Consider the following 20,862-nt stretch of genomic DNA (forward strand, 5'->3'; position numbering starts at 1 on the left):
TACCCTCACGCCCCGTGTACAAAAAGGGACACACTTTATCAGCAGGTTACATTTTTCTAACCTGATAATAGTTTCCCTTTAAATTAATGCAGAGAACCTCCTTCTTTAGTCCCATCCTAGCCTTCCACACCTCCTTTAAATCGATTGATAGCATTATTAGGAGTGATATCAGTGCTGTTAGTTTTTGACAGATAAGTTAGGGCCATATTCCTGACACCCCAAGGATCAGTTAATTGAAGGCACCAAAGGGTTTAGCCCCCTAATGTACTCACTTCATTACCAGCCACATTTCCTTACATTTAGTAGCAGCTGTACCTTGTCCTGCAAGTATCTCAGTCCCATATACTGTTCTTTAATGGGACTGAGCTACATTAACCGTCAGTACCATGCACAGTCACCACAAAGCACATAAAAGTGTCTGCTAAAACATGATAAATTTGCACATGAATGTCATGGAACTTGTAATCAGATCATAATAGAAGTACCTGTAGTCAAACCTCTACCAATATTATGTTGATGGCCTATCCTAAGAATAAGCTATCAACAACGTGTCATATAACCCCTTAAAAAGGGTTTGTCTAATTACAAAAACAGTATTCCATATGCAACATTAGAGCAAACTGATGCTAGAAAAGGAGCCCCTAGTTTTAGATCCCCCTACTATGACCCAGAGGAATATATCATTACAAACAGTGGCTTTTGCACTTCTAGACCCCTCTGGCTGGCATATGGTCCTATATGTGTTTGCCCTTAATACTATAGGGAAAATGTATGCCAGCTTCCATCAGTAATAACAGCTGATCACCTGGTCAGCTTTGGCATACAAAGGGATTGTTTCAATAAGACAACCTGTTTAAAAGAGTACTCTCATCTGACAAAGTTTTTTTCTATGTAAAATATAGCGTATTTTTAGTGAATAACTAGTATGGGGCCATGGATCGCACATTCACATTGCCATTCCTTTTATTATTTGTGAGAGCCATAAAAACAAGCTGCTTTTTCTAGCATCTCCCATAAAGAATTAATAAAGTATACACACATACGAAGAACCCGCCAATCCATTCGAACAGGTGATTGGTATCCCCATTCTCAAAATCACAGGGGCCAATAGAGGTCAGATCCCCACTCATTCAGCTAGTTAACGTTGTCTGATAGGAATACCCCTTAAACACAGTTGCATTACTTATAGCCACACTCTTATGAATAATAAGCTCAGCACTACATCATCGTTAACCTCTTTGCTAGATTTGTGCGATAACATTTACATTGTGTTCTAGGCAACTTTATTAACTATAAATAATCGCATTGTCTTTTCTATTATGCAGCTCTATTACAAGTGTCGATATCCCTGAGCAAAGTTGAAATTAGCGTGGGGCAGTCCAAGTATTTCACATGTACAGGTATGTCGCTTATTCTCGTATTAATCTTCATTATCTACATCATTACAAATGATACTTTATTATATTACCGAACACGCAGAGCTGGCAAGGACTAGAACATAATAGAAATCCAGCGCTGATGCTGAGAGACAAAGAGAATACATAATTTACAGTAGGCAAGGTTATAGGAGGATGAAGCGGAGGTGAAATCCAGAACTTACAGTGGATTGACTGCTTTAAGGACGTTATTAAAAGTCAATTGCTGTAGTCAAATATAATAGTTAAATATGTTTCAGGTAAATTCAGATTTTTGCCATGATGTATGAACTAACGAAATGTGTGCCAGGGGCAAAAGTATTTTTTTCACTATTTGACCTAGAAGTCAATGATTTGTCAGAAAAAAAACATGATACCCATGTTATCTCCAAATCACATGCAACTTAACATTTTTTTTTATTTATTTAATTAAAGGGAACCCAAAAGCCTAATTCGGCTGATATGGTTCCCAGAAGTGCTGTATAAAGCTCCTGCAGCAGCCGCGGCCCGGACCACTCATGGCTGCTGCAGAATTTTTATACAGGAGGAAAACAAGTTTTATTCCCCGGGCGCGTGATAGGCAGAGGCGGGGAGGTAGTCATCTAAGAGGCTCCTCGCCCGTATCCAGTCACCGATCTCTGCCTGTCAGCACACTCGGAGGGATGATTGACAGACAGAGAGGCCCTTCCAAGCACGCTGACAGGCAGAGAACGGTGACTAGACACGGGCAGGGAGCCGCCCAGATGACTACCTCCCCTGCCTGTAACACACCTGGGGAATAAAACTGGTTTTCCTCTGGTATAAAGCTTCTGCAGTAACCGTGGCCGGTATGTGCAGCGGCTACTGCAGGAGCTCTATACAGCACTCCTAGGAACCATTGCGGGACACAGTGGTGTTGAGCTGAATCAACTTAGCATTGTAAACTGGGAGAAGTATCCCAGGACTGTATCCAGCTTTTCAAGGCACCCAGAGTGGAGCAGCATGGAATAACACAGAGTTCAAAGGCAGCCAGCCGACAAGCTGACCGCTGAGCATAGTTGAAGGACTTTGCTAGTACTGTAAATTCGCTCATCCCTATACCTAATGATCTTGTGTATTGCATTGATGGTGGATAACAAGTTGAGATTATAACACTTCATTTATCAGTACTATAAAAACTCATTGGCCTAGAAAAATGATCCCACAAGGTTAAATAAATCAAGGGTTAAAATAATAATAATAATAATAATAATAATAAATTGCCTTTTTAAACTGTGTATTATTTCTTGTATTGTTTCCATTGATTAACAAAAAAAAACGTTGATAAAAAAATCTAATTGAATTTATTTTTTCTAGCTTTGGGAGATGTTGAAACAATAGATTGGTATAATCCACAAGGAGAGAAGATAACATCCAATCAGAGAGTTGTGGCACAAAGAGAAGGCATGAGGTCATGGCTCACTATATACAATGCCAACATAGATGATGCCGGTATATATCGCTGTCAAGCTACTGATTCAAAGGGGCATACTCAAGAGTCTACAGTTGTGCTGGAGATTTACCGTGAGTATTTTTAAAGCAACCATATTGTTGGGTTTTATGCCGCAACTGAAAATTGCAACTTTTCTATTAGTTTTTGCATCAAATTGCACTTCCTAATGACAAAAACTTAACAATGTACTCACTTTGGCATTTTACCTTGACAACTGTGACTATTACTCACGTCCCAAAGACAGACATATTGTCACACATAGCATTCTTTTTATTTTATCATACAATCATAGAACATAAAATTTTTTAGCCAAATCAAGAGTAGGTTAAAAACACAGAAAAAGGTGCAAACTTTTTTATTACAGTTGTGACTAAAGAAAATTGTATCCAGCCATAGAGAAATAATGTTACAAACTTAAATATATTTCATATACCGTGTATTTTTAAATTATTAATATTGTTCATAGTTTGATTTATATAGACACTTTTGTTTCAACAAACTTTGTATAGATCAATAGTACAAGAGAATATGGCTATGTTCAGACTACAATTTTTCTTGTCCGTTTATATTTTTTTTAAATGATGTCCGTTATTTTGTGGATTGACCACCCTTTGGGTGTGTGTTTAATAAAAAAAAAAAAAAAAAAAATCCATTGAATTTAATAGTAAGGATGGTGAAAAAAAGAAAAACTGTGTGTTAACAACTGAAAAAAATTACATCCATTGTTTGCAAAAGACATCTGAAAATAATTGCCATGATCATTGTTTGATGTCCGTCTCAAAAGACTTTCGCCATTCAATACACTGTGTGTAAATGAAGTCTGTTATTCAATATAATTCAATGCCATCCATTGCTGTAAATTAAAATGCTGTTAAAACGGATGTTAAAAAAAAAATGACACCTTATTTTCAGGGTTTTTTTTGTGTGTGAACATATTGTGATATATCTTATAATACAAAAATGTTTTTTTCTTCTTTAATCAAACACCCACCACCACCCAGATAAACTGTCATCCACTTTCAGAATCAGCTTTGCAACAACTTTGTTTACGGACTATGACTTCCGGAATTATAAGGGTTAGGAGAAAGATTGGGGGGGGGGGGGGAGTTAAAGGACAAAAAAGCTAAAGAACAACTTTCAGAGCAGAAATCTGCTGGAAAATGCCATACAAAAGATTAATAATAATAACCAGATAGGGTGCTGCACCTTATGTACACACATAGGACACCTGATCCCGAAGAGTAGTAGTGGTGTGTTGTCATAATGCCTTACTATAGCTACAGTACACATTAATATATTAATACAAAAGATACAAAAGAATACATTTACAGTATGATTGGTCAAATCTAAATCTCAAGCACTTGCGGTCAAGAAAAAAAAAAACATAAAACACAAAACAATTTGCGTTGACAGTTCACATCTCCCTAAGATTCATATCAAACTTTTAACCAAAGCTTCCATCATAAAGAGACCTTCCCTGTCAGATCCAACCACTGTTTTTCAGAAAACACATTTCTTAAAGTATATCTACAATAGCAATTAAATGTTTTTTTTTTCTAAATTTCTTTTTTATTTATTTATTTATTTATCTCCAGTGGTGCCACCATAACACCCAGAGGGTTAAATGAACAGTTACATTTTGCCTGTCTTTTTAAAGCTACCCTTTTACCTCCCTCTACTCTATGTAAATATATACCTTAAAGGGGTAGTGCACCCAAAAAAAATTTCTTTCAAATCAACTGCTGCCATGAAGTGCCAGAGATTTGTAATTTACTTCTATTAAAAAATCTCAAGCCTTCCAGTACTTATCAGCTGCTGTATGCCCAGCAGGAAGTGGTATTATTTCCAGCCTGGAGAGCAGGAGAGGTTTTCTATGGGGATTTGCTCCTTCTCTGGACAGTTCCTGACATGGACAGAGGAGGCAACAGAGAGCACTGTGTCAGACAGGAAAGAAAACACCACTTCCTGCTGGACACACAGCAGCTGATAAGTACTGGAAGGCTTGAGATTTTTTAATAGAAGTAAATTACAAATCTCTGACACTTCATGGCAGCAGTTGATTTGAAAGAAAAATTTTTTTGGTGCACTACCCCTTTAAGTGCACATCTGTGCTGGCAGGGTTGCCTTAGTATATAAAATCACTTCTCACATACAGATGTAGCCTTTGTTAACTTGATAACAATGATGCATTTTAACTCAACTTTCTCTTTGAATTAACATAGTTAATTGTAGTTAAAAATACATCTGCAGTACCTGTGATGCCCGTGCCCCATAGTGTGGTTTGCCCTCATGGCAGGAAGTGCGTTTTTTAGCAAGTGTTTTTGGTGCCTTTTTTCTATTTTTTAAGTTTGGGGATTTTTAAATCCTATTGGGAAAAGTAGGCAATAAAGGCACTAAAACATTGCACCATAGGGTGATAATGTATCAGTAAAAACATTAATGTAAAAGACAATTCACTGTTCACCTTCCAGGGTTGTGTTAAATTAGGCACGACTCTAATAAAGGCTTCCAAGGTAGACAAAGTCTGATCTCATGTCTGCTGCTTCCATGATGTATGCACATCAAACAGGCAATCTCAATGCATTCCCAGAATAGAGAAACCGTAGAGAGGGCACGCTGCCAGCAGGGTGGAGAATCCACGGGAGAGATGTTTCCAAATGAATCCAACTTTTATTAAGAAAATCATCACGTTTCAAAATGGGAATGTTTTCTTCATCGGGTCATAGAGAAACGAAAGAATGATGAAGAATAAAAGATGAAAAATAAAACAGCAAAGCTCTGACCCAAATAAATGTTTACATAAAAGTCACCCAAAAATTGTGCAACCAAGCACCCAAACAGGCAAAAATGCCACAAAAAGCTAGTATTTTAAATCCCCCTTAACAAGGAGCAGTAGAGGCGGAAGACACCATCTCAGGAGGAGCAGACAAGTATTCAACACTTATGTGTATTGGAATGTTTTTGTATTTTGGTCTTGTTTGAGCCCCTTAGCTACACATTATATGACACAATTTATTTTCTTCACAGTGGTATCTATAGTGGTTTGCAATAAATTAGAATATCAACAAAAAGTTATTTTTTTTTCCCAGTAATTCAATTCAAAAAGTGACCTCATATATTCTATTACAGAGTGAACTTTTTCAAGTGTTTGCTTCTGTTAAAGTTAATGATTATGGCTTACAGCTAACAAAAACCCAAAAGTCAGTATTTCAGAAAATTAGAATATTATGTAAAACCAACTAAAAAAATGTTTTTAACACAGAAATGTCAACCAAATGAAATGTCTGTACAGTAAATGCCCTCAGTACTTGGTCGGGCACCTTTTGCATGAATGACGGCATAAATGTGGCAATGTGGCATTGAGGCGATCAGCTGATGGTACTGCAGATGTGTTATTGAAGCCCAGGTTGCTTTGATAGCTTCTTTAAGCTCGTCTGCATTGTTGGGTCTAGTGTCTTTCATCTTCCTCTTGACAATCCTCCATAAATTCTCTATGAGGTTAAGGTCTGGCGAGTTTGCTGGCCAATCAAGCACAATGATGCTGTGGATAGTAATCCAGGTATTGGTACTTTTGGCAGTGTGGACAGGTGCCAAATCCTGCTGGAAGATGAAAATTCCATCTCCAAAACTCTTTTCAGCACAGGGAAGTGTGAAGTGCTCTAAAATTTCCTGGTTGACGGCAACGTTGACTTTGGTGTTGATGAAATACAGTGAAACTACACCAGCAGACGACATGGCTCCCCAAACCATCACTGATTGTGGAAACTTCACACTAGACCTCAAGCGGCTTGGATTGTGCCTCTCCACTCTTCCTCCAAACTCTGGGACCTTGATTTCCAAATAAAATGCAAAATTTACTTTCATCTGAAATCAGCACCTTGGACCACTGATCAACAGTCCAGTTCTTCTTTTCCTTGGCCCAGATAAGACGCTTCTGGCATTGTTTCTTGGTCAGGAGTGGCTTGACACATGGAATGCAACACTTGTAGCCCATGTCCTGCAGACGTCTGTATGTGGTGGCTTTAGAAGCACTGACTCCAGCAGCAGTCCACTCTTGTGAATCTCTCCCAAATTTTTGAATGGCATTTTCTTTACAATCCTGTTAAGACTGTGGTTCTCCCTGTAGCTTGTGCACCTTTTTCTACCACACTTTTTCCTTCCACTTAACTTTCCATTAATATGCTTTGATACAGCACTCTGAGAACAGCCAGCATCTTTAGCAATGAACTTTTGTAGCTTACCCTCCTTGTGGAGTGTGTGAATGACTGCCTTCTGGACATTTGTCAAGTCAACAGTCTTCCCCGAGATTGTGTTGCATACTGAACCAGACAATGGACCTTTTATAACACTTATGAAGCCACTGCAGGTGTTTTAAGTTAATTATTTTAATTTTATGAAACACTGACTTTTGGGTTTTTGTTGGCTGAAATCCATAATCATCAACTTTAACAGAAATAAATGCTTGAAAAGTTCACTCTGTATGTAATGACTCTATAGAATATATGAGGTCACTTTTTGAATTTAATTACTGAAAAAAATAACTTTTTGTTGATATTCTAATTTATTGCAAACCACTGTATCATATTGTGTAATTTCGGTACATAGTTTTATAATTTATAAAGGAACCTCTCATATTGCCTGAACCATAAGTCATCAGGTCAGTTCCCTGTGGCTTGTCGCCACTCCACCAGCCTTAAATAATAGATCCCTTTACAGTTTACAGCTATATTCACACATCGTGAGAGACCGGCAGTTCCGTGACCCCGGCCCGGGTCACGGAATGGCCAGTCTCTGCATGGATCATTCCAGCCGGTACTTAAGTACCGGCCGGATAATCTTTCGGTCGCAGCGTTCTGATGCAGGCGCATCAGCGAGCCACTCGCTTCACTATGTGAACTGACAGGGTTTCCTACGGCCGCAGTTCATTGAATTGCAGCCGCAGAAAACTGACATGTCAGTTATTTGCTGCCCTGTGCGGGATCCCGGCTGGAGCGCATACGATGTGTATACGCTTCGGCCGGGATCCCATAGAAAAATAGGCATTGTTCACCCGTACAAAGTACGGCCGATGGCAACAATGGCCGTACTTTTACTTAGTGTGAACATAGCCTAAATATGGAGAGTAGTGATGAGCGAATACTGTTCGATTGAATAGATATTCTATCGAATAGTGAGATATTTGAATATTCGATATTCGTACGAATATCCCGCAAAAATTTGATAAATATTCGATAAGCGTTCAGATCCCCCAGCTTCCGGTTTCATCCTCCAAATGGTCAAATAGATGTTTTTCACTAATCAAATACTTGTTCCCATAGACTTGAATGGGATCGAATATTCGATCGAATATTCGAATATTCGCGGGATATTCTTACGAATATCGAATATTCGAATATCTCACTATTCGCTCATCACTAATGGAGAGAAATCTATCAATCAAGGTAGGCGGGAAACCACTAGAAACTGCCCCAATGACTCTAGGCTTAGGTAACCAAATAATGATAGATTCTCATTAAAATATAAATTTTAAAATTTTTAAAGTAATTTAAAAATTATATATTTTTCTAGCTTCTTGTTGTTCCATATCATTGGTTATAAATAAACAAAAATCTGAAAAAGTTGAATGGGGTATCAAGACTGGCATACGAGTATGCCTGTCTAACATTGAGCCCTGCCCCATGCACTCTGCTTGTTTTACTAAGAAGTGCATGCTTCTGTGGCTGCAGACCAGGTTTAGGTGCAAAAATCTACACCTTCTCAGGTGAGCAGGACATATGTTGGGGAAAATGTGCAACATTATGCCAGGTGCAATGGTGATAAATTCTTCCTATTGAATCCACACTATGGTGATTTGCAACAATGGGTGTGATTTATGCAAAACTTACATTGTACTGCAGTCAATGGGATCGCGGATGGAGTGTATACACAAAGTATACGCTCCAACCGGGATCCTTAGCGGTTACAGCGAAAACTATCATGTCAGTTTTGTGTGGCCACTTTTCATTGAATAGCGGGCGCACATCCCTGACAGGTCACACAGTGGAGAGTGCGGATCAATGTTGTTCAATGGTAAATTGGGATGCGGGTGCACACGAATGTGTTCTCATCCCAATTCAATAGAATTGAAGTTTATCCCAGCTGGTCCTGCAGGATCGGCTGGGGTGAACTTCACTGACACCGGCCGTTCTGTGACATGGCAGGGTCACAGAACTGCCGGTGTCTTACATAGTGTGAACCCGGCCTATTACTGCATATTTTAAGTTGTTTCAAATATGAATTTCCTAACACATCAATGTCAAGTGAAATAATATTTCTTTCCTCTTTACCTTAGAGAAACTGTCATTTGAAGAGGTCAGATCACCACAAGAATTCCGGAAAGGGGAAGATGCGGAAGTTATTTGCCATGTCAGCAGTTCACCCGCTCCAATGGTCAGATGGTTGAGTAACGGTGAAGATGTAACAGACATTGATGACAGTTAGTATTTTGGTAACGTTTTAAGTTATGTTTTTCACAAGAGGTTTTCACTAACTACTGAATGTTACTTATTTTTCATATTTCTTCAGAATATCAATCATGTATTTTCTTTAACTTTTATTATGCACAATATTAACTTAACTTTTCTTTTGGGTTCAAGATACTGTATCCTGAGATGAGTGGTGCCAGATGAAAAATGCTTCCATGTTAAAAAACATATATCCGCTGCTGCTGCTACTACTACTACTACTACTACTACTACTACTACTACTACTACTACTACACAGCCGCACATCTCCTACCTTATCCATCATCATCCAGTCTGTACTACTGCTATCTCTACACAGCCACACATCACCTGTCCTGTCCATTATGTTTCATACTGTACCACTACTACAACCCCTACACAACTGCACATCTTCTGCACATTTTCCATACTGTACTACTAATACTACTACCCTACACAGCTGCACATCTTCTGCCTTATCCATGATGTTCCATACTGTACTACTATGTACTACTGCTACCACTATTACAACTACCCCTACACAGCTGAACATCTCCTGCCTTGGTTATCATGTTCCATACTGTACTACTACTACTACTACTACTACTACTACTACTACTACTACTACTGCTGCTACTACTACTAGTGGGGCTTGTGGCTGGAGGAAGCAAATGGCTTCTTGCTCTACTACTACTACTACTACTACTACTACTACTACTACTACTATTAGTGGGGCTTGTGGCTGGAGGAAGCAAATGGCTTCTTGCTCTTTCAGTCAGTGTGCCGCAGCATTTTACTGTAAGAATTCATCAAAAACGCTTACAGTTCAAGGGCCAGGGTCCTGTGGGCCCCATTAGTGGATGGACGCTGTAGCAATGGCATGGTGTCCCTTTATGGTAGCTATGTCACTGGTAGACTGCACCTTTAAGTTTAACTTGTGCAGCAATTCAGGGGTTCATACTGCTCAAAGATCTTACCCTTATAGACTACTAATTGAAAATTTGTTAAACACATTGTGTGCCTATAAATGTTGGTCTATAGGCTCACTGTATGGACGTGCATGTGTAAGCGAAAAGTCAAATGTACACATATGTAATGCAACGAAAATTAAAGTAGAATGTGTCAGCAATTTCACAGCTAAAACAAATGGAAGCAATTTGTGGAGTTCTGAGGAACCCATTTTAATGCTTCATTATTTCAACCTTTGGGCTTGGAATGTAATTGATGACCTTTACCAATAATTTGGCGGAGTCCTGAGTTGCCATTTTTAGAATCAAATTCACTAAATCACAATCTTTTGCTCGATGTTTTGTGCAGGCAGACCTGCAGGGAAATGTCAGCCACATTATCAGTCCTGCATTTTAATGCCTCCAGCCACTGTATAAATGCGAAGACATTTTTTATGGTCCTGTATGTGGTATAATAAAAAAGAAGGAGAGTCACAACAACAGAATTCAGTCCTATTTGTCAAACTGCTTGAATAAAAGCTTGCTCATGTCCACTGTAGTTAAAGTGATGTATAGTATAGTTGAGAAAAGACACAAAGTTCAACCAAGGGGAGAAGAAGATGTGGACGAAAGGAGGGGTTTGGGCAATCGAAAAAACTGACTTCTACTTTCTTCTTCCAGTGTCTTCTAATGCAAAAGTGTAACTAGCTCCTGGACTCAATGTGAAATCTTTACAGGGGTCCCAGGATTATAAAAAGCCCAGCTACTCTTTCGAAGAAACAGCACCTTTTAATCAGGTTTTCTGTGTATTACAATTCAGCTCCATTCACTCCATTAAGGACAAGTGTGGTGCTATTTCTGGAAGAAAGCAGCCATGTTCATCTAAGACTGGGCAATCCTTTAGGGTACATTCACACGAACGGGCTCGCAGCGAGATTCTCGCTGCGAGCCCGGCAGGTCCTGGCAGTTCCCATACACTACATACTTGCTGCGGTCTAAACGACCACAGCGAGTATGTAATTCTGCCGCCCTTAACCCCTTCTGCTCCCGGCCGGCTCCCCCGCTGTAAGCATACTTTACCTGTCCTTGCTGCACGGGTCCGGCATCCTGCTCTCCCGTCCGGCCAATTAGTGTGTTGCCCAGCCGCAGCCACTGATTGGCCGGACGGGAGAGCAGGACGCCGGACCCGTGCAGCGAGGAGAGGTAATGTATGCTTACAGCGGGGGAGCCGGCCGGGAGCAGAAGGGGTTAAGGGCGGCAGAATTACATACTCGCTGTGGTCGTTTAGACCGCAGCAAGTATGTAGTGTATGGGAACTGCCAGGACCTGCCGGGCTCGCAGCGAGAATCTCCCTGCGAGCCTGTTCGTGTGAATATACCCTTAAAGATGTTCTACCTCTTCTGCTCTCCACTCCTCACTCTGCCTGTCTCTGCCAATACCTTCTATAAATTAGATGGGTGCGGGAGCATGTTGCTGTCAATATCCAATAGCTGCCCAATGTTACCACTGTCAAAGCGACATTGGTTAGCTATTAGACAATGCATGCCAGGGTTATTTTCACCTGCACACAATGCCTGCACTGCCCACATCATGCTCCCATCCCCCTTCTCGTCTGTGGAAATTATCAGATCACAGATGCACAGAGGGAGGAAGTAAAGCACCAGAGAACAGAAAAAGTAGGACCTTTTTACCCTACTCTTAAAGATACTATTTGCCATTTAAAGGGGTTATCCAGTGCTACAAAAACATGGCCACTTTCTTTCAGAAATAACAGGACTCTTGTCTTCAGTTCAGGTTGTGGTTTGCAATTAAGCTCTATGCTCTTCAATGGAACTGAGTAGCAAAAACCCGGCCAAGTTGGAGACAAGAGTGGGGCCATATTTTTGTAGCGCTGGATAACCCCTTTAAAATACTGGAGTCTTTCTTTGAGCTAGCCAAGATACAGTAACCGTTCTCTAAATGATTCCTACCACTGCATGCCTTATAGGTAGCCAATGATAATTTGGATGGATTAGGATGGGATGAAGGCAGATAATAGTGTATAATCTAATTATCTGCCTTGAAAGACAATAAATCCAAGTTAGGAGCCCATTGAGCGGCAGTGTTCACTGGATTTTTAATCATGGAAAGATAGGGAATTTCAAATAATAAGTTTAATGTTACGATGAATAAGATAATGCTAATAGGTTAGATAACATTTTTCAAGATGACGGGTATCATTTAAGTCATCTCTTTAAGTCACCTAATAAATCAGTGTCGCATGTACTAGTTCCAAAGAGTATGTTGTGGATATTTGGTGTGGGGGGGTGTAGGTGGTTGGCACTATGGAAATGAGAATTTTCGATCATAGAGAAGGTTGTAACTTTAAGGTTAGCTGAGGTAGCAGTTGTAATTATGCCCTAATGCCTGTGGTTCAGATGGCATAATAGTCTCTCTACCACATAAGAATTCTATGTATTGCATTGGTCCACTCTGTTAAAAACAATAGCTAAAATATACCGGGTGTGTGTGTGTGTGTTGTTTACGTTTATTAAAAAAAAAATAATAATTGTCACATTTTCATTGCCTTCAGAATATAATGCCATTATTTTGCCTAGATAGTAAATCACCTTGTGTTCTCTTTATTGGGTACATTCATCCTATCGGTGACAGCATTAATACATGTGAAGAAATATAATAACGTCTCTTAATCACAACTTTATAACGATTGTTGTGCAAAACCTGATTCTTTCTTCATGAGTTGAACAATCTATGGGGTAATAATGGAGGTAAAATATTGCTTTTTTTCCCCCGGCATACACTGTAGTCTTTCTACGCGCACACACGAAAAATATTAAACTTTGAAAATTACATTTTACTTTCAAATTGGGCAATGCATTTTTCATGAAATGTCTGATAGTGTTAAAGCAAAACTATTTAGGAATCGGAATCAGCAGCCCCACATCTTCCTTCAGTTAATTTCTTCCTGACCCTTGTTTACTTCTTCCTCTTTTTCAGGTCGATTTGTGATGTTAGCCAACAATAATCTACAGATTATGAACATCAGTAAAAAAGATGAAGGCATCTACAGATGTGAGGGGCGAGTGGAAGTTAGAGGAGAAATTGATTTCCGAGATATCTTTGTCATCGTGAATGGTGAGAAATAATTACTATATAATATTCTTATAATTGTGTTCTTGCTATATACTGGATATAATGTCAACAGGTTGAATATACTGTGAACTTTAAATAGGACCTGTCACCACTCCTGACCTGTCTATAACAGTTCTGGGTCACCTATTTCTACAGCTCTGTTACCCTGTTACTGTTTTTAGAAATGTATGATTTAATAATTAAGTGTGTGTTACCTACACAGTCCAGCACTGTCATCTCTGATTGGCTAGTATCAGACAGCATAGGGACATGCCCCCACTTGGTAACACCAAGTTTGTTTTCAAGTCATAGAGTGGGTTCACATTGAGGAATCTGCACAGAGAGGTTCTGGCGGATTACGATGCTTGTCCCTAATCGTGGGTGCATGCATCTCAGCCTTTGCCATAGACTCGATTCTATGGGCGGACGGATTCCGCTATCCGCCAAAAGAATTTACATGTCAATCCTTTAGTCGAATGGCGGAATTCGCTCGGCCACGAGCAATGGAATCCACCGGACTTTCTCTGTGGGGATTCCCCAATGTGAACCCACCCATATATAAGAGTAACAGAGAAATGGCACAGCACAGAGCTGTAAAAATAGATGTTCCGGAGTTGCTATTTCATGGGCTTTGCGTAGGTTTGCTAAAACAGACAAATAAGGTCCTCTTCAACTAGTTCTGGTTTTATTGACTAAAAAAACTAAAATGTTTTTGCAGCGCTAAGCTGAAATATATTGTGAACAGACAACATGCAAAACAGACTGATGAGTAACCCAAAAAGTGGGTCATCAGTCACTGGCCAGCAGGGTAATAACACCCAGTACCCCTGACAATCGTCTGTTCAGTGCATGCAATACATAGTGAATGGGACTGGAATTAGTTGGCTCTGTTCCCTGTAGGGGTGATGACAAGTAACAACAGCAGGGCTGCAGTAACCTCTTCCAGCCACTACACAGTCACACATCTCACACAGATGGGAGATGTGTGGCTGTTGGCCGATGCTTTTTCAGTAGAAAAGAATGCCCCAATAAGCCAACAAACAAGTGCTTTTTTGTTTGTTGGCTTAATGCTAGGGCTATTCTATGGAGCGACACCGGCCTTGGACACTATTGTCTACATTTAGTCTAAAGTCTACAATTACTTATCAGTATTTATGTACGGCAGGAAGTGGTGTATTCTTTTCAATCAGGAGAGCTGGAGAGGTTTTTATGGGGCTTTGCTGCTGCTCTCGACAGTTCCTGTCATGGACAGAAGGGGCAGCAGGGAACTTTTTTTTACATGGGTTATTGGAATGAGAAATTATAATAACACCTTAAAATGGAGGAGAAAGTTCTAGAAGGATCAATAGATGGTGGAAGCTGTGAGATTTAGCCATCAGACGATCATATGACACTTAGTAGGAGCAATCTATGCAGGAATTAGAGAGCGGAGTTAAGAACTAGCTGGATGATTGGGCAAAAGTAAACCAAGCGTTCCAGAAGTGTAAGAATGAGGAGGAGATTAGTAACAGGTCGATAGTTAACTGTACAAGGCAATTTTTTTTCTTCAGTAGGATTATACCAGCCTGGTAAAAAATAAGGAAAAACAGCAGCAGAAAGAGACAGATTAGATATCTTTCATAGGTTTGTTATGACAGCAACCGATGGCCGGTACATGGACTTCCGCAATGAAGTTAGGGACTCGAGCACACAGGTTCAGGGACAGGACCTAACATTGCAGTTTATGTCCGCTCATCTCTAGATGGATCAATGCTTTTTGGGGATTGGAAGATAGTTTCTTGCTGTTGGTGTTTATTGTAAAATAAGCAGCCATATCCTCAGCACCGAGATCTGTAATAGGCACCTATTCTTTATAAAGTGTAAAGTATCAAGAGATATTTTAGGTTATTAGAATGAGTAGGGGATCAGGGAGGTAGAATAGGTTTCTTTGGTGTCGTTCAGAGCCGTAGAGTAAGTTTTTAGAATGATTCTGAATTCTGCTAAATGTATTGGATTTTCTCCACAAATTTTGCAAATCTAAAGAAAAGCTAATAAATGAGCATGAGACTTAAAGGGGTACTCCGGCGGGGGGGGGGCACTTTTTTGATGGGACCGGAGGAGGTGGCTGAGGAAAAAGACGTCCACTCACCTCCCCGGTTCCAGCAGCGGGTCCCGCATCGTGGCGCCCCGGTGCTTGGTTCCTGGACTGTTCCTGGTGTCTGACGCCGCCCGAGACGCTACGTCTCAGGTCCGCTCAGCCATTCAGTGACGGAGGCGGGATCTGATCGGACTTTACACGGATCCCGCCTCCTTCACTAAGTGGCTGAGCGGACCTGAGATGTAGCGTCTCGGGTGGCGTCAGACACCAGGAAGCGGCAGGAAACTGGGGACCGGAGTGCCGCGATGCGGGACCCGCCGCTGGAACCGGGGAGGTGAGTGGAAGTCTTTAATCAAAAAAGTGCCCCCCCGCCGGAGTACCCCTTTAAGCCGGGGTTCAAAAAGGGGCATTGCATATTCACAATAGTTTAACCCCTCAATGACAGGTTTAACTGTCATGAGCGGGTAAACGTTCCTGCAACATGGCCGGTATATCTGTCATAAGCTATATCTGTCACTGCTTCTAAACTAAGGATGATGGTATAGTAATGATCACTGTCCAAGACAGGGGCCCTGTCATCAATCCCCGGTCATTACTATGCTGTCACCACTACTGAGCTCGCCCGACTAACGTGTTTCTGGGTACCTCTTCCCCCTCATCAGTGGGCACTGTGCAGTTACTGCACTGTCCAAAACCCTAACTGTGCCCTGGTGTCTTAACAGTTACTATAGCTAGCATTGCTGCATGTAGCACTAGCAATACTGAGCATCCCCTGATGACTATACAATGCATATTACCTTTAAAATTGACATCATCCTTGGGGAAGCTGTCTGTGTCAGTAGCGCTGCAGCCACAGCACTCAGCAGTGCATAGCAAATAGTGACTGACAGTTATCCTCACTTGCTCTGCTAGTGGGTGCCGTGGCTGCAGCGCAGATTTCCCAAGTGTCAGTTCTAATGCTAACATGCATGCAAGAAGACATCCTAGAGGATCAGTATTGTTATGCACCAGCACTAGTGACATTTAAAGTGTAACTGTCATTTCAAACAACTGGAAATTAATAATACAAGTGATAAGGAAGTTTATTATATATTTATTGCACAAAAAGCTTCCTTCTGTACTCATGAGGCTGTAGGATTGCAGAATCTATTTTTTAGTGTGTATATAGCATATACAGTAGGAGCCAGCACAAAGGCTAATCTGCATTCACACTGTAGTGGGGCATTGGAAAAACACACACAGAGTTGAAGCTTGCACTGGCAAACTAGAGGTTAACTAGTGATAGAATAGCCAGAAGAAGTGCTTTTCCACATGTATACACAGAGGACAGTGCATCTTGAAAAGCTACCTGAAGTGAGAGTTACAGTTTTAGGCTAAGTTCACACCACGTATCTTTTGTATATATCACGTCCATTGTTGCAAATTGCAACAACGGCCATGATTAATACAAAAAATACATTGCATAGAAGTCAGAATATCGGCCAAAGTTTATACACATAGTATACACTCCGTTCGGGATTCCAATTGGCCGCACGGAAAACTGAGGTCATTTTTGTGCGACACAGAACTGTCAGTTCACACAATAGAAGGTGCGGCTCTGGCTATGTGTGCTATGGTGAATTGGGATGCAGACATACAGGGGTACGCTCACATCCCAAATGAACATAAATGAAGTTCATCCGGCCGGTACTGCAGTACCGTCCGGGATGATCTTCACTTACACTGGCCTTTCTGTGACCTGGCCGGGTCACAGAACAGCCGGTGTCATGGACTGTGTGAACCCATTCTAATTATGCTTTAATGGCGGTAGGGGGACACTTAGGGGGACATTTATGAAACATCTGACCAAGGCGTATGCCATGGAGAAGGTGCAGATTTGCCCCTTCTCCCTGGTGTACGCCTGCTGTACGCCCCGCTCGGCCGGAGGGCAGGCTTGGGGAACTTGGGGGGGGGGGGGGGTCGTGACAAGGCGGGGAGCATGCTTGAAAGCAGGTGTAGATTTAATACGCCGGGCGCAGGTTCGGGCGCCCGGGCCGGCCGGATTCACTAAGAGGTGTGCTCCCCTTAATTATTCCGTCCGGAGAGAAGAGGGTGGAGCCTAATATAAGACCAGCATACTTGTATGCCAGTCTTTATAAATCCTCTCCTTACTGTTGACACTGTTGACTGTTGTTTAAAAAGAAAAAAAAAACTTAAATAGTTTGTTGTTATGTTTAGTTTTTTTCCCCTCTCAATATTGGTTTGAAAATGATATAGCATATTTAAAATGGGTCACTATAATATAGGTTGTTGTTGGGTAACTGATGCTAAGTTTACGCAGAGCGATTATTGGGCGAATTTTCGCGATAACGATCGAATTCGACGCAGCGAACGATCGAAAAATCGTTCATTTTGATCTTTTAACATGTTCATAAATCGTCGTTCATAGATCGCAAAAAATTCGACGATCGTTCTGTGTAAACAGTCGTCGCGTGATAGTCCGGTTGCCCGCAGCCCCGTCCGCCGCCCGGCCCCCCGCTAGCAGCCCGGCCCCCCACTCGCAGCCTGGCCCCCCGCTCATCCGCAGCCCCCTGCGCCGGATCAATCGCCACCCCCGCCGCTCCGATCGCCACCCCCGCCGCTCCGATCGCCACCCCCGCCGCTCCGATCGCCACCCCCACCCGCCGCTGCTCTGATCGCCCCCTCTCCGGCGCGCGATCGCAAGACGATCGCGAAACAATTTTTCCGTACAATATATCGTACCGTCTAAACGCTGATCGTTATAAAAAAAAATTGTTCGAAATCGTTAATCTTACATTCGGGCCAATAATCGCCTCGTGTAAACTTAGCATTATGGTCCATTTACACAGAAAGATTATCTGACAGATTATCTGCCAAAGATTTGAAACCAAAACTATGAGTGGATTTAAAAGGGGAGAAATCTTAGGCTTTCCATTATGACCTGTTCTCTGTTTATAGTCTGTTCCTGGTTTTGGCTTCAAATCTTTGGCAGATAATCTGTCAGATAATCTTTCTATGTAAATGGACCCTTATGCTAAGTTTACACGAGGCGATTATTGGCCCGATCGTACGATTAAAGATTTCGAAGTAACGATTTTTTAAAATAACGATCAGCGTTTAGACGGTATGATATATCGTACGGAAAAATCGATTTGCGATCATACGCCCACAGCCCACCCCCCCCCCCCGCTCAACCGCAGCCCCCTGCGCCGCCCTGATCACCACCCCCGCCGCTCCGATCGCCCTGCCGCCGCTCCGTTAGCCCCCTGCGCCGCCCTGATCGCCACCCCTGCCGCTCCGATCGCCCCGCCGCCACTCCGATCGCCCCCCCCCCCCCGCCGCCGCCCTGATCATCACCCCCGCCGATCCGATCACCCCCTGCCGCCGCTCCGATCGCCCCCCACGCCGCCGATCCGATCGCCCCCCACCGCCGAGGCGAAGAACATACGTTACCTGCGCCGCGCAGCAGGTCTTCGAACATCCCCGGCTCCCCTCTTCAGCGCACTGATTGGCTGAAGAGATGAGCCAAGAATTGTAAGGAATTGGTAAATAGAAAGAACGCCCTCATTCTCTGCTGAACCATGCAAATGACGGATAAATCAATAATGAAGTGATGCAGTATCCTTCCCGATGCTAGAAATAGGTTAAGAAGGACAATGCTTGACGGATTCATAACTGTGAGAATCCCTAAAACCTGTAAAATTGCGCTATTGATCCTCATTTTTCAGAATGAGCAAATCTGTAAGTAATCACAGTGGGCAGAAGCGGTAAATAATTTACTATTTTGGCTGAATAAAATATTTCCTAATTTAATTATATTTATTATAATATTAATAATATATTAGCAGCGTGCCGAGCTGTGGTTTGCAAGTCAAGTACTGGCCTGTACTTGACTGCTTTTGACTTCATGCCGTGCATACAGTACATAGATATAACCTTTTTTATTTATTTTTTTATTCTGTCTTAAAACTTTTTTGTGCCTTTTTATGTGTTAATAGAACTTGTGACTTAAAGTGATATCATAAGCCCTCTGTAAAAAAAAAGTGTCTGTGTCTTCCTTCTGCTCTAAAATTTTTTAATTTCATTGGTGGACAGTGTCAACTAGGCGGGGCTTCACAGTAGTTGGGCCCCATCTCTCATGGGAGAGGGCTCGATGCCATGAACACCCGTCTAGGTGACACTGTCCACAGATGAAATAAAGAAATTTTTTGTTTGTTTGTTTTTCAGAAAAAAAAGAAGACACAGAGAAATTTTATACAGGTATAGGCTATTCACACAACAAACATTTTATGAAGAGAATGCCTGTTGTTTTCAATTAAAACAATGGCCGTTCTTGTCATAGAGAAATGTGCTGCATTGAAGTCATTAAAAGCAATGGCCGTTGTTCACACAGTGTATTGAACATCGGCAATTATTTTCTACGGCTGTGGAAATAATGGACACGTCAATTATTTCTTTCCGTTGTGCATTGGTTTCAATGTGATTTGCAATGCAACAGCTATTGTTTAAAGCACCAATCAATGGCCGTTGTTTGTACCATGTGTGAACATATCCATATATTGTATGTGCAGCATCTAAACTTGTGAACGGTACAAAGAACTGCATATAGAGTAAGGGGGGAGGGAAAGAGACACAATATTACTTTAAAGTAAAAGCTATAGCCCAAAAAGACTCTGAAAATTCAATGTTTTTTGAGTTGCTGTTCCAAGGGGAAAAGGCTGTTTTCTGGGATACTTTGCGAGATGTAAAATGTTTTTGATTTGTTTAACATGTCAAAACATGACCCAAAAATTGATAAGGCAGCCTAAGTATTCGCAGGGGATTTACTATATCAAGCAAAAATCCATCCCTAGTGCCTGATGGAACCAAAATTCACTTTGCCATTTACAGCATAAGACACCAGTATTAGAAATAGCACATGTTGGTTGGTAAACCTTAAGGTATACTTTTGAATACTTACAGTGGTATGGTATACAACCACCAGACTGCTGCTACTACTACCTACATGTCAGTGACGTTTATGGGCATCCTAGTTGATTTTCTGGTGGATGAGTACTAGACTCTCTGAACAAAGTCAGTCAGTGTCTGCAGAGGTGTCCTGCCCCAGTCACAGTAGGTGCCATGTCTGCAGAGGATATGCTGTGGGTCACGTGCCCTGGCCCTATTAAAAACAGAGCCGTCAGGGCCCGATACTGAGATGGGTGGGGGGTGCAGAGATCAGACCCCCGACTTTACCCCATCCTTTGGAAAGGGAAAAAGTGATTTTTTTTTTCCTGGAATACCTCTTTAACTTTGTATATTAGCAAACTCAATGTTTCAACTAGGCATGTGCTACTAC

At 41.5% G+C, this 20,862-nt stretch overlaps 1 protein-coding gene across 2 annotated transcripts in view; it reads left to right on the forward strand.

Annotated features, from left to right (window-relative positions):
- NCAM2 (neural cell adhesion molecule 2) overlaps positions 1–20,862 on the forward strand; it is a 328,135-nt gene that overhangs the window by 150,840 nt on the left and 156,433 nt on the right. For both annotated transcript variants that reach the window (XM_069946169.1, XM_069946168.1), the window contains exons 2-5: positions 1,326–1,400; positions 2,751–2,957; positions 9,218–9,361; positions 13,313–13,450. In XM_069946169.1, the coding sequence (XP_069802270.1) occupies positions 1,326–1,400; positions 2,751–2,957; positions 9,218–9,361; positions 13,313–13,450 (564 nt within the window). The remainder of the gene's footprint in view (positions 1–1,325; positions 1,401–2,750; positions 2,958–9,217; positions 9,362–13,312; positions 13,451–20,862) is intronic.

This window comes from Dendropsophus ebraccatus, chromosome 11 (genome assembly GCF_027789765.1).
Source record: "Dendropsophus ebraccatus isolate aDenEbr1 chromosome 11, aDenEbr1.pat, whole genome shotgun sequence".
In the NCBI taxonomy this organism is placed as follows: Eukaryota; Metazoa; Chordata; class Amphibia; order Anura; family Hylidae; genus Dendropsophus; species Dendropsophus ebraccatus.